Below are 14,176 nucleotides of genomic sequence, written 5' to 3'. Positions count from 1 at the left end.
TATTCAGGAAAAGGAGACAATTAGAGAAGAGCCCTGCAGAAACACCAGCTCTACTCATGACCAATACAAATGGAATCAGCTGGTGATGAGGACAGATGATTTATAACTTCCCTTACAGTGACATTGATTATGAAACTTAAACCTAATCCTATACACCAGTTAACATTTCCAAAACCACTGATGTATACAAATTCCTCAAATAACATTAGAGAGGCAACATTTTTGAGTACTGTACAGAATTTTTAACTTCTTGCCATTACCAATAGAAATATAATAACAAAACAATTCCATAGAGCATTTTAAGACTTTTGATCAAATTATGCATTTATTCCAAAACGAACCTTAGTGTAAGAAATTATCTGTTTTGATTCCAAAATGAACTTCGAGAAATGAAACAATAGACATTTCTGCATATAGTCAACAAGGATGACAATTGGTATTATCCCATCACCAACTCAAAAATTAGTCAACCTGAATGAAGATGTACACTGTTCCATTCAGTCAATACATTAGATGCTAGTGCGTACTTTTGGTAGAACTTTTTCAAACAAGTCCAGAATGCATTTCCAAAATTATGGCGAGTCCCATTACCGACAGATATAGTGGGTTCTCAAAATGTGGGCAAGTATCAAAGAAAAAGCATGAGTCCAGGACTCAAATATCTGAATCCCAAAAATCATACTGTTAAATAAATAAGTTAATAAGGGCTGTCTACCTTGAGTGAAATGGCCCTTGACAGTGGATGTTGGGATTATCAGAATGAAAGACTATATCATGTTGCAAATTGATGATAATGAGAGATCAATTTGATTTGGAATTCGTCCAGTTATAGTAATGACATAAACGACAATTATTTGTGTGGATACCATTCCAGATCTCTATCTGTAACAAGCTTTTCCTATAACCAGGGGACTCAAATTATCTTAATACAACTGTAATTAATGATTTACAGACCAGGGTATACATTCCTTAAGTTTAATATATAAAATTATCAGGGAGATCTAATATGTCCCAAATAATAGCTCTGATTGTGACCTTGCTAATTAAAGAGCTAGACGATCCTGCCATATGTCTCTAAGTATATTAAATGTCTATCAAATGCCTTCATTCTCAAAATTATGTAGAAGTTAAGAGTACAGGTTGTCTTACCAGTCTCGACTAGAGGGAATTTCCCTTTAGTCGAGCAGTAGAATATCCAGCTGTAGACCAAAGGGTCACTAGTTCAAGCCCCACTAGGTACAGGGTATTTTTGTTACCCCTTCCTATTAAAGAATTGGAGCCGTTGACCACTTCAAGGCCAGAGCTATAGGAGAATGAGATGGTTCCATGGGTAAATGTACCTGGATTGTTATTTTACTCAGGACTGAAAACTTGCTGAAGGAGGGACTAGTTTTAAAGTTGACAACTGGTTGCCTTACCAGCCTCAGCTAGAGGAAATTTCCTCTTAGTCGCACATTGGAGTGTCTGACTATAGACCAAAACCTGACTAGTTTGAACCCCGCCAGGTGCAAGGTATTTTTGTGACCCCTTCCTAATAAAGATTTGGTACCATTGACCACTTTAAGGACAGAAGCTATTGAAGAACGAGATGCCTTCATGGAGACAGCATACCAGCTGGGTTGTTGTTGTCTTTGAGGTCAAAGACTTTGTAAAGGGATGTAGTGTAGAAGGATTGTAAAAATCATCTTACTAGCCTATGTTAGTGGGAATTTCCCTTTAGTTGCGTGGTAGAGTGTCAGGCTAGAGACCACAGGGTCACTAGTTTGAAACCCACTAGGATCAGTGTATGTTTCATTACTTCTTTCTATTACAAGTATATGCTTTAATTACAAGATTCTTAAACTAGTCCAAACATTACGGCCCTACAATATTTTCCATACATATGGCAGTTAGGGCACTATAGCTTCTAATACATGTAGTTTGGGCTACTTCCTTGCATCTGCTAGTAACCATCATATAAGAATGGTAGAGACCAGTGTAAGGTGTCCTTATATAAGGTCCATGTTATTGTCTGATACAGTATTACAGCAGCCTGCTGTAGAACATTTCCCTTCTGTCATTAGTGTGGCAGTCTTTACAGATAATTCACATTTTGAGAGTTGGAATTTCTTTAATAGACTTTAAAGGCATAGGTTGTGCTTTTCTATCTCCACTTATCAAGTTTAAATGAGTATTCTTCAACATCCTAGAAGGTAGTCCATTATTCATGGTAGTCCACCTCATGTCTTATAAAACAGAAATAGAATAAACTTATAGAAAATGGTCTCAAATACTTTCTTTGACTCTCATTTCAAACTAAAAATATTATTTGTAATGTCTTGACACAAAACCTTGTTTCTGTGAATAAAATCTACTGTTTGTCTCTGTAAAGCTATCAACACATCTTCAATATATGTTGTTTTAATCATATGGAAACTATCAACAGGTAAGAGAGGTATTTATTAAATATACAGGCTGTGCACGAGTGTTTTCACAATTCAGCATCAGATACATAATATTGTCATTGTTACTACTTCTGCAAACACAGGCATTTAATAAGGTAGTTGTCACTTGATACTTGAGTTATCAATATTATACAAACTGTATGTAATATATAGTCTTCATACACTAATTACCATGTATGTCTTAAATGTTACAATATTTCATGTTTAAATGCACTATAAACCTCAGCATTAAGACAAGTTATGTTACATTTTGACAGTAACTTATACATTGTACAGGTACTTGGTATTTGTAGTACCGGTATGCCTGAACAGGGTGGTGTTGGGACAAGACCAAACTTCCTGAAGTTATTTTACATGTCTCAAACCATGCAGACTTCAAAAAAACATTGAACAGGTTATTTCCTCACACGTATACATGTATTTGTATCCACTGCAGACAAATCACAAAGCATGGACATACAACTCTGAGTACAACTATGCCGTATATTTATGTACACATGTGTATCTCAACAATAATAGAGAGGTAAACAGGTGGAGATCTTGACGTTTAATCGCTCATGCCGAATTCCCATAGGAAGGACACACAACAGAAAGTTTTATATCTACCAGGCGATGATATTTCGTATCATGATTGTTGCTTACCTGGAAGGCTGTATATATCCCTACTCTCCGGGCAATGGACCTATTCGTGAACTACTCGTGAACTAAGATTAGTAGTCTAACTCGTGACGTCAGCTAGCAACATGATGCCGCCAATTTAGTTGAGGTGTCAGGTAAACATCCGAGAACTTCCGAATATATTCGAAATGTCAGTATTATATTTTGTAAGAGTTATCTCGCTTGGTATTAAGGCACAATTTTAAACTGTCTAATGAATGCTCCTTTCCCCGTCACGTAGTTAAAAGGATCGCTGTAAGATTTAGTATGATTTAGGGGATGATGCCTTCTGTGTCAATTGTTTCTTCCATCATCCAAAACAACATTTGTTTCAGCGGTGTCGTAAATAAAAGCTTGATAGCCTATGTTGATTGTTGAACATACAAAACAACACAAACTAATCTAAAGGTTCATTCAAAGATACTGTGACTGAAACCCTAGGAAACAATCTAATTGAGTGGGAAAACAAATGATAGATAAATGGCTGGAGTTTTCATTCTCTCCAATAAACTAATGGCATGAACAATCATAAAGGACATATAGTTTTCTTCAGAATAAAATATTTATTAACAATGACAAATAGAATTCTAGGCATTATATCACATTATTATTATTTAGTTCCTGAATCAACGCAAACAAAAGGCTCAATGGGTCTGTACCAATCACCTTTTCTGCAGCTTAAAAAACACATTATTTGATTTGAGAGCTGAAAGTTTGAAAACGTCATCAATTTGAAAAAAACTTGCAAGACCACATCTTCATCCAGATATGTTAGTGGTAAAATATTATGGTCCTGGGATGTTTTTCATTTGTACAAACTTTATTGCCCTTTGTCCCAGAATAGAATTGGCCCATTGCCTTTGATTTAAGGGCCTCTGGAGGCAAAATATCTTTCGAGGAAAACATTGACACCAGATGGACAAATGTTGCCACATGGCAGAAGGTAACTTGCCCTTAGCTAGGTAGGTTTGAGGTCCGTAATTCTACTACAAATATCCATCATGATATATCTTCATTAAATCAACATCAGTTCATATCTGATTAACTTTAAAAAAAGTTAAATAGAATGGCCATGACATGTTGCTTGTACTAATTACAATACATACAAAATGTAAGAATAATTGTATCAAATCAAATACCTGAATTAATGTTTCTTTTACGATAGAATGAATTGTTTTTGCAATTTCAGCACTTTCTCTTTCAGAGCCGTTTTTTTTTTTGGTTTGTTTGTATGTTTTTTTTTCAGATCAACTATTCAAAATAGTATAAGCTTTCTTTACCAATAGTGATGTTACTAAGATAACTGTTTTAAAAGTATCAACTTTGAGCAACAAAATTCTGGTATGTATATTCATGTATGTAGATATATTTATGGGTTATAATGTGATTGGGGGCAATCATTGGTACCTACATTGAAGGCCTTAAGATTTCAGAAACTTTAAGGCCAGCGACATATATTATGATATTCAAAACATCAGCTTTTCAGTGAGCACAGACACAACTTAGAGGTGAATATAGGTAGTAGTGTGTGGGTGCTTAATGAAATTTTTATTTTCAAAGTTCTTACAAAGTCAATTTTGGAGTGAGAATTGTATTTTTGTGTTTTCTGCTTAATAAATACATAATCATTATAATTATGTTGAAGAAAGTTGTTACTATTTAAAAGATTGGCTAAAAATGTACCTGTTGTTCTGGCAACCAATGTTTCATAGACTGTAAACCACAAAACACCTGACTAGGAGCCAAGAAGGCAGCTGGGTGGATAGAAAAGTGATAGTATCAGTCTTATTCATGGACAAACATTTCTATGTCCAGAACTACACAGAATAATGACCACAGATCAGAGCCAGTAATTCTGATCAGATTATTGTTATAGATGTCTCATGTAACATTCTGTATTGAACTTTTTTATGCTATGTTTCTCAGATCAATGGATTATTGACAGTACCAAAAATGTCAAGACCATTATTCTGATAGGTGTACAAGTACTGTATATAGGTGTACATACAGTGTTCACAAAAAATGTTATGGTTTTATGATACTGATATCTGATATAATAGTTAGGTCATGAAAAGGTTTACATTAAAGATAGGACCAAATCTTATTAGCAATTATGAAATATGATAATATGTAACAAGAAATGTGATTGCACTTAAAAATGAGAATATCATAACTGTAACAATGATTTAATACATAACAAGAATTAGTACACAAATCCATCACAAAAAAGATTCACAATAAATACTGAATAAATAGGTCATACAAACCTCATGCTACTCATTATGATAATTACCAGGTATTAAATAACATTTGAGAATATAACTGATATAGAAATGGTCTTAAAAATTACCAAATACAGAACTAATAACATTTAAATGTATAACATCTGTTGAGCAATCTGAAGAACGCTAACACACTGAAGTTTCAAATAAACAAATGTTGCAATGTCATCAAATCCAGCTTACTAAACCACACAGAATCTCCGTGGTGTTCCATTCATAAATGTACTAGAAGAATACCTGTCAGTGACAGGATCAATAGCATCAAAGCACATGCAGATATAATAACACTATTTCTCTCGCACAACAAGTGCATGTCTGACAATAAGCTATCCATATAACATGCAATTTCATTGTCCTGTAACAAGTCCATCCTCTCAATCTTCAGTCAGAAATTATATGTTAGTCTCCTGTCCCATCAAATATTAATCATGTATCAAACCGTACCGAAGTAAGTGAGAGTTGATACTTGAGCACAAATCTGTGTTAATAGCTCTAATAGTGTATATACATTTGTGCTAAATTTGGTTGCTTTATGAGTACTTGAACTTTCACTTTCTAAATTACCGCGTCACTAAATCGATGAAACTTCTTAACGTGAAAGTTTTGGGAAAAAAATAGCATTAATATTGTAAAATCATTCATTTTCGTGGGTGGGGGGGGGGGGGGGGGGGGGGGTATTTTCATTGATTTAGTGAGTACTATTTATTTACAAATTCATATGTCTACAACCTGTCCAAAAATAAGAACATGTGGGGGGGGGGGGTATTTTCATTGATTTAGTGAGTACTATTTATTTACAAATTCATATGTCTACAACCTGTCCAAAAATAAGAACATGTAGATTATTGACCCACAAAATCAAGAATCCATGAAAGAGTACTACCCCACAGAAATATTTGATTTTACAGTTGTCTAATGTTTTCCACTCCGCAGGAATGATTCAAAATAGGATACAATCCCAAGTAAGTAATTAAAAACTTACTATTCACTTATCCTGAATTGATAGCAACATAAATGTATTATCCATATGTATCGAATTTAAAGTATTATATTATCAATATGGACAGAACATACAGTATCATATTATCAATATAGACAGAACATACAGTATCATATTATGGATATGTACCAAACATAGTGTATCGTATTATACATGGTATTGAATATTGAGTAACATTATCAACATGAATGAATTATTTGTACTGGTCTACAAACTGAAGTATTTTTCAATATCTTGCCAAAGTCAGAAGTCATGGAATATATGTAAAGATGATTTTTTATATGAATATCCAATCTGTATAAAACTTTTTGCAAATAAAACTTAAGCTGCCAGAAAAAGAGTATGGATGTTTTTCTTTAGGACATCAGCTGAAGCAGGTTGGCTGTCACCATGCCACCACAGAAGATGCATATTACTGCTGCCATCGATGTCATATTGAGAAGGCCCACTCCAGACAATCCATGACCACTGGAAAATAACAGCAATACTCAGATCTATTTCATCTGTGAATGTGGAAATGGTTCAATTTCATTATTTGATCACATTTGACAGCAATTTATTGAAATCATATTTATATTTCTGTGAAAGTGGTCAAAATTTTTAGCATATATAGATATGTGTGATCATTAAGTTATGAATGAGGTATAGGGGTCAACATATCTAAAATTGATTTAATTAGTCACAGCTCTGACAGTCTTTCATCGCCACAGGGCCAATACCACACAATGTGACTTCATGTCCTGTAACAGATTTGAAAAAAAAAAAAAAAAAGACTGGCAAAATACACTCTGCTGATTGCCATTCAGAGAGGACAGGCCTATACACTATAAAACCTCTTACCATCTGATCAAGGTTGAAAACTGATAGCAAGGATGACAGAACAATAAATTTTGCACATATAACGTACCTGTCCAACAAAGGCAATAACTATGAACTAAATATACCAAGGTATGTCATGGATATTAACCAGAATTCCCTTAACAGCTTATACTGACCTCGTACAGCCCCCAGCCATCCTGGCCCCAAATGTAATCATGAGTCCCCCTAGTGATGCAACCCATGGAGAAACACCATCCACGTTACCATATTGGCCTGAAGCTGTAGCGGACAAAAAGGACCCTAAGGCAGATGCTACAATAAATATTACCTGGGAAAGATAAAAGACATCACAAGTAAGCCACCTTATGTCGACATAACTGCTTCTGTAACAAGGTGGACATTCTCTTTTGAGATAAGTTGGTCAGTTGTAGTAAAGCATTAACTATATATTCCTGTCTTTAATTCATGACTTCTTCAATTACACAAAGATTTAAGCATCTGAGACCCTAAGTTACTCTCTAGGTAAATAAATGGATAATGAAGATATAGGTACTACACTGATTTTCAATTCATCAAATATCTTTAAAGGCATCACTAAATAAGGTTTTTAACAATTTTCAAACAAGTTTTGTATTGTACCAACCTGCCACCAGTTAGCAAAGCCGTTTTTGAATTTAGAAAGGTAGGGTGATAGTTTCTTCATGGAGTTGTTGACAATGCCTTGTGACATCAAAGTACAGTAGCATCTACTTCCTCCTGCACCAATACAAATGTACAATATACCGTACCGTATTGAAAACTTTGACATACAACCTTTGAATACATAGCATAGTAAACAAAACCCCACTATTCTTATTTTTGTCATTAAGAAACTAATTTGCTATTAAGTTTTTATGATTCTGTTATAAAATTTGCTTTGGAAAAACAAGAATAATGTGTCTTGTAAAACTTCCTGGAAGCTCTTATTACTTTTGACTGGTATGTTAATAAGCTTTAAGCACAGACAAAAGCCACGGGGTGTAGTTGAGTCTGAACAAGTACATTATGTCTTATGAGAATCCTTTATTCTTCATGTTAAATAATTTATTGTTGATTCAGATCAATTTGTTCTCAACATTCAAGACTATGAATAGCAAGTCAAGATTCTTTCTCAGATAAATATGGTAATGTTATGGACTAATACTTAGATATATTGGTCCGCCAGCATCTCCCAATACTTTTTTCAGGAAGATACTAATCTAAAGTATTGACTAACCTATAGTTTCGCCCACAATCAATACCAAAGGGACCTGTAGGCATCCAATCAGAGTTCCACATATGTAAGGGTGCCAACAGGGATTAGCTAGCATAGGCTTGCCAACAATATCTGATGCTTGAACCTATTAAAAATAGAATAGTGTGTCTTGAAGTTACGGTGTATGTTCCAGTTTTAATCCTGAATCATTACATTAATATTACCAAATTACTTGTAGTATATCAGATCCATATCATTCCCTTCAAATGTGTTATCAGTTAGTCCATTCTCATTAGTTCAAATAAGCATTTGCTATACCATTCATTAATATCATCTTTGTACTTTTCACCAACCAGAGCTGTGCTTTCTAGTCGCTGCATTGAAATTCCCTAATTTTCCTGTTTGGATGCAAATGAAGTGTTGGTGGAATCAGTTGATTTCCATCAAGTACTTAATGTGTGCATTTAAGGATTTCTCTAAATTGGTATATAAAACAGTTTTGTAAGTGATTCTTACCAAATGTCAGTATAAAAAGGTAGAATACAACATAAAGCATCCTATTTCAAATGGTGTTGTTTTGTTGTTGAGCGTAACTTCAAACTATATGATGTCAAAGAGCACTCTGATATTTCCCATGCTTTTTTAAACACCCCATCTTTTATGTTTGGATTGGCTGTTTTTTATTTGCTTTTCCTTTAAAAATGTAATGAAAATAAAATCTAGTGGTTTCTTGTTAAATATCCTATATATTTCTTAATATGACAGCATAGACTTTGATCTATGACAGCATATATCCTTTGATCTGTATTTTTCACTTGTACTTCACCATCCTTGTTACAATCACTTTCAATCTCTGCAGCCCTGGTACATATCATGACAAAATTGAATTTTACATGTGCGACACCTTGCGGAAAAGACTAGTCTGATCCTTTGATGTACATCAAACAAATATTGAGGTCGCATATCAGTATACTGTAATGGCTCTGAAGTTGGGTGTCACTCCTTTGTAATCTTCAAAATGGGCATATCTGCCTGTGATTGGTCAATTTTTACTCCTAGAACCAACCAAATTACTTCATTTGTGCCTTCAGTTTGCCATGACACTCTCCAGGGTTGTAGAGAGCAAAAGTGATTGTAACTCCAGGAGTAACGAGGATGGTGCTGCACACGCTTAAAAATTAAAGATGTTGTGTCATATTTGTGAAATATATATATTTAAAAGGAAACCATTAAATATCCTCTACATATCTTATTTATTGGTGTATAATACTCACTGCGATTTCATATTGCCATGGGTACATCATCTCAAGGGAGAAAACAACAATTCCCAGCATAGAAAACACAGGAAAAGAAACTATAAAGGGAGGGGAACCCATCAACTGGTACAGACTACAAAACAAAAATTTTCAAAGGATAACAGACTGTTGTTAGATTCTGAAAATGAAGTACAATTTACAGAAAAAGTTTTGCAATTATTGTTTTGCAAATTGTTTTGTCGACTGATGTTTAAATAGTAAACAATTTATAAAATTAAAAAGGTATCCATTTATTTAATATGTATAGTGTGCATTTAGGTAAATTTAATCATTTCCTGCTGTAACTAAATAAACATATATCTCATATTGATATATTATGTTATCATTAAATTTCAACAATTATTAATAAGCTAACACAATAAATACACATAAAGTCTCACTTCTGTCTCAGTAAGTAATGTAATCTTGATGCAAAATTGTTCTAAAATTTAGGTTTTTTTTCCCAAAAGATATTTCCAAGTGGGTTATAATAAATAACATTATAATGTAAGAACCATAGATATTCATATGTTCAGATACTGATGCATTGTAATGCATGTATGCAATGAAAATTTTGTAAATTCTTTAATCCTCAAAATTCACTCAAATATGACATTTATTCCCAAAATTATCACCCTTCCACAGTAAGAAGAGAAAACCTTGTCTGATACTTTATAGAATTTGTTTCAGTACAGCTTTACACTTAATCTCACATTGCAGTCATTTCTCAAAATTTAAAGTTCTTCCCAAAAATACATCAAGAAAATAAAATCCATGTAATCTATCTGGTTGATTAGATGTCAGTACTACAGTGTAACTACACGGTATATTACAGGTCTGATTGGAATAGCATGTGTTATTTATAAGAAACTGCATGAGCTAAATGCAAAATTCTGTATTTCAGCTTCTTAACACCCTAAATTTTGTTTATAGTTGTGTTTAGAGTTGTTGTGCTATAAAATCTGGAAGACATTTTGTAAATGAGGGATGTGTTGAGATGTCCACTAGGTGATCTAGCTAAATTGACCTTTGTATGCTATAGATCTAAATACAAAACTGTATGTGAAATACTGACAGCACCACAGTTTTTTGGGAAATAATTGTCTTTGCGACTTTCTGATACGGGCGAAACAAAAGCACATGCATGTCCTGAACTAAAAAATAAGCAACATTGCTAATGTGTTATCTTAAACTGTATCATCTCCTTGGTATACCATAGTACTAGTACATGTACTTACAAGTGGTACTTTATTGGCGTGGTAGGTTTTGTGAGGCTGGTCACATAAGGCTCCACCAGACCGTAAAGTAATGTCCCTGCTAGAGCTCCAGCTAATGTAAACACTGTAAATCAAACATCTATGATCATGTAGTAATATCTCAAAACTGACCACTAACAAGTATGTGTCTGATCAATAATTTGTATTTCAACTAACATGTCAAGTAATGTTTTTAAGATTGATATATTCTAGGAAAAGAAGCATAAAAATATGCACAGTGCAAAACTTAAGAAGAGACAAATATGTGGCAATTTGTTTCCAATCAGTAGTAGTAGTACATGTATTGATTTACTTTGAGAATTTTGGCATCCAACATTTATACATCATCAAATGAGATCCCTCACCTGCGTTACTTACACCAGCTCCTATCTGTATCCCAACAAGTCCAGGACACTACAAGTACAAATTATAAACTACATACCTGAGCATTTTGTTTCAGAGAGAATAGCTGCCTTTCACATTAGCCATATCCAGAGTAAGACTTCATATGTTTAATCAATAAAGTTGCTTATTTACAATCATATTTATAATGTTATATCTCAAACACAATTTCAGTGTATTTTATAAGCATTTAAAAAAATCCAAGATGGCTGCCTGTGGGTCTTTTTGTATTTTCTGATTAGTCTATCGTTCCACAGACCTAAAATGCCTAAAACCAGAGAATTTTGTTTTCATATTGGTAAGATAATGGTAAATAGCTTTATTTTACCGTTCCAACAACAGCCATCCCTGAGCCAAGAATGAAAGCTCCAACAGAAACTCCAAAATAACCCTTTTTGCTGATACTTCCAACAAAAGCTGCTCTTGACAAAAGATACTTCTTTCTTGTGAATGGCAGGATGGAAAGCACCGACAGAAAAAACATTCCTAATAAAGAATATTGCATTATTCAGATTGAGAGTATATCCTGATGTGTTTTTCACCAAAATTGATGCATATTAACAGCCATGGATATTTTACAATAAATTGTATATATCATCAATAAAGACAAAAATTCTTAACATTCCATTATTTATTTCAAAATGAAAATATTCTTTAAAAAGTTTATTACAGATTTTTCCCCAAAATATTACAGAGAAGTCATAATTACCCACAGTAAGGGATGTTAAAAACACTTTCATCATTATAAACTTGCGGAATAGCATCTGGCTTGTGACAACAGCAGGCTCAAATACTGTAACAGATACAAAAGCATCAGATAATTACAAAACCATAATTTGTCAACTACATTACAGTGTATAAGGACCATTTATAGATAAAAAAAATTCTTAGTTTTACCTCAAACCAATTGCAACAGAAATCATTTTCAATCTTTCATAAAGGAAAGTCTTTCATTTACATTCTCATAGGAAAAAAGTTTCCGAAAATCAACCTTGAGAAAAATGTTTTTTTCATCCAAAATAGGACATGGAAAATTTCTCATTGAATAAACTGTATTTGAATATCTATTTCTTGTGTAACACTGTATAAGAGATATCAACAGTATTCCAAGATCAACCATTGTACAGTACAGATTAGCCCAAAACTTCAACAGAAATCATCATGTTAACAAAATGTTCAACATCTGCCCCGAGAGAACAGGTTTCAGAAGTAAACACAGCTGTCTTCCATACTCAAAGGTGTCTGACTGTCTATGATCGGAACTTTTGGATTACATCATTGTGGGCCTTATTCATACAATATCTTGGACTAGTCCCACATCATCACAACCTATCTCCAGTGTAGATCATTCAGTTATTCTGTTATTCTACAAAACTGTTACTAGACAGCATTTGTTTTAGTACTGGATTGTTTATTATCGCTCATTTAGTAATAGCTCAATTATTTTTACTTATATCAGTTTATTTACAGAACTACACCCTTGTTTACAAGGTATTGTCATACCTGCAATACTATTGTTTTTGCTTACTTTTGTGTCTTTATACCTATTGTTTATAACGTCACCAGTTTATGTTGTTTAATGACGTCAATGATCTATGTTATGTCCATATTCATGACGTCACAATTTGTTACTGTTGCTCTGATGACGGGTCACTTAGACCTGAAACATGTAAGCAACTTTTGGCACAAATAAATCGTGTATTGGATCCGAACTGGTCGTGTTGTGCTCACCTCCTTATTGTTATATTACATTCATTTAGTAAGAACTCTGTATACCTCAGGCATCCACGGCAATTCTAGGAACAATTAACCATTAATTTTTTTCCAGTTCACACTGTTGGCACCAGTTGGACTGTCCTATTGATCTTTAAATCCTTAATGTCTTTGGATTTACATTACAATAGTTATATATTATTATTACTGAAAGCCACCATTACAAATATACATTCTGTTCAATTCAATCAGTTTGAGATACCTGATATTTTTTAGCAAAATGATTTTTTTTTTATTAGCATTTTATTAGCATGACTTTTATTTCACCAGTGTCAGTTTTTGTAATCTCAAATAAGGGATATTTCACTTATTCCACATCTCAAATAAAGGAAATAGCTTAGAGCCTAAGTTAAATGACCTCCTTTTCTTTGGCTCAAAACTAGCACTGTTACTGTGACTGAGCGAAGGGGAATAACTCCGTAACATTAAAACGCTCAAAGTCACGAACGCACAATGTCGGACTCGGGGACAAACTTTAACATAAATACCTTCTCAGTTTACAATATGCATAAGATGGGCAATATCTGATTTAACGTTACCTCTTGATTTTTCAACTGCAATCCCAAACACTAATCCACACAACGCCGAAACGCTGCTTTTAAATGCAATCATCAGAGGAATTCCGTTTTCCTTAGAAGCCACCGGCGTTGCTTCTAATCGTGAAAAGTTAGTCCCCATGTTTGTACCATTTGTTTGTGATCGTGTTCTGGGACGTGTTGAAGCCATTTCGATTATTTGGAAGTCAATGCACACCACCAAGAATCCTGTAAGTTCGCCAGGCTCATTCGCTGTCTTTTGTTTACACTGCGAATGACTTGCAGTTCTGAGCAGATGCCGAGTGATGCGTGACGTATGCTATATTTAAATCGAAGCGCGCGAAAATTCAAAGTGCTCCCCAGCGCAAGCTTGAAGGCTTTACAAATCGAGATACTTATTACATAATAACTACGATGAAATGTGTTTAATCTAAATGCAGTGAAAAGAGTTTAAAAAACAAGAACAAAAAAGAGATAA

The 14,176-nt window shown here is 33.9% G+C and overlaps 1 protein-coding gene across 1 annotated transcript; it reads right to left on the bottom strand.

Moving 5' to 3' along the window:
- Positions 1-6,451: 6,451 nt before the first annotated feature.
- LOC132562256 (UPF0394 inner membrane protein YeeE-like) lies at positions 6,452-13,944 on the bottom strand. The gene is made up of 10 exons (XM_060226995.1): positions 13,702-13,944; positions 12,099-12,182; positions 11,718-11,875; positions 11,353-11,401; positions 10,970-11,072; positions 9,711-9,825; positions 8,458-8,581; positions 7,846-7,958; positions 7,379-7,530; positions 6,452-6,851 (listed from the first exon to the last, which is right to left on the bottom strand). The coding sequence occupies exons 1-10, from the start codon at positions 13,886-13,888 to the stop codon at positions 6,740-6,742; spliced, it is 1,197 nt and encodes a 398-aa protein (XP_060082978.1). The 5' UTR covers positions 13,889-13,944; the 3' UTR covers positions 6,452-6,739.
- Positions 13,945-14,176: the final 232 nt, after the last annotated feature.

This window comes from Ylistrum balloti, unplaced genomic scaffold (assembly GCF_031769215.1).
Source record: "Ylistrum balloti isolate Yb309-2 unplaced genomic scaffold, AGI_CSIRO_Ybal_v1 Utg371384, whole genome shotgun sequence".
Lineage (NCBI taxonomy): Eukaryota > Metazoa > Mollusca > Bivalvia > Pectinida > Pectinidae > Ylistrum > Ylistrum balloti.
This window is presented reverse-complemented; position numbering and strand designations above follow the sequence as displayed.

What these genes read in the sequence shown, in the direction of transcription:
- LOC132562256 (XM_060226995.1), bottom strand. Translation starts at nt 13,888, where the DNA reads ATGGCTTCAACACGTCCCAGAACACGATCACAAACAAATGGTACAAAC. An exon ending in AGCTGGTGTAAGTAACGCAG is followed by an intron (nt 11,073 to 11,352) that starts GTGAGGGATCTC and finishes TTTGATTTACAG; the next exon opens with TGTTTACATTAGCTGGAGCT. An exon ending in GATTGTGGGCGAAACTATAG is followed by an intron (nt 7,959 to 8,457) that starts GTTAGTCAATAC and finishes GTATTGGTGCAG; the next exon opens with GAGGAAGTAGATGCTACTGT.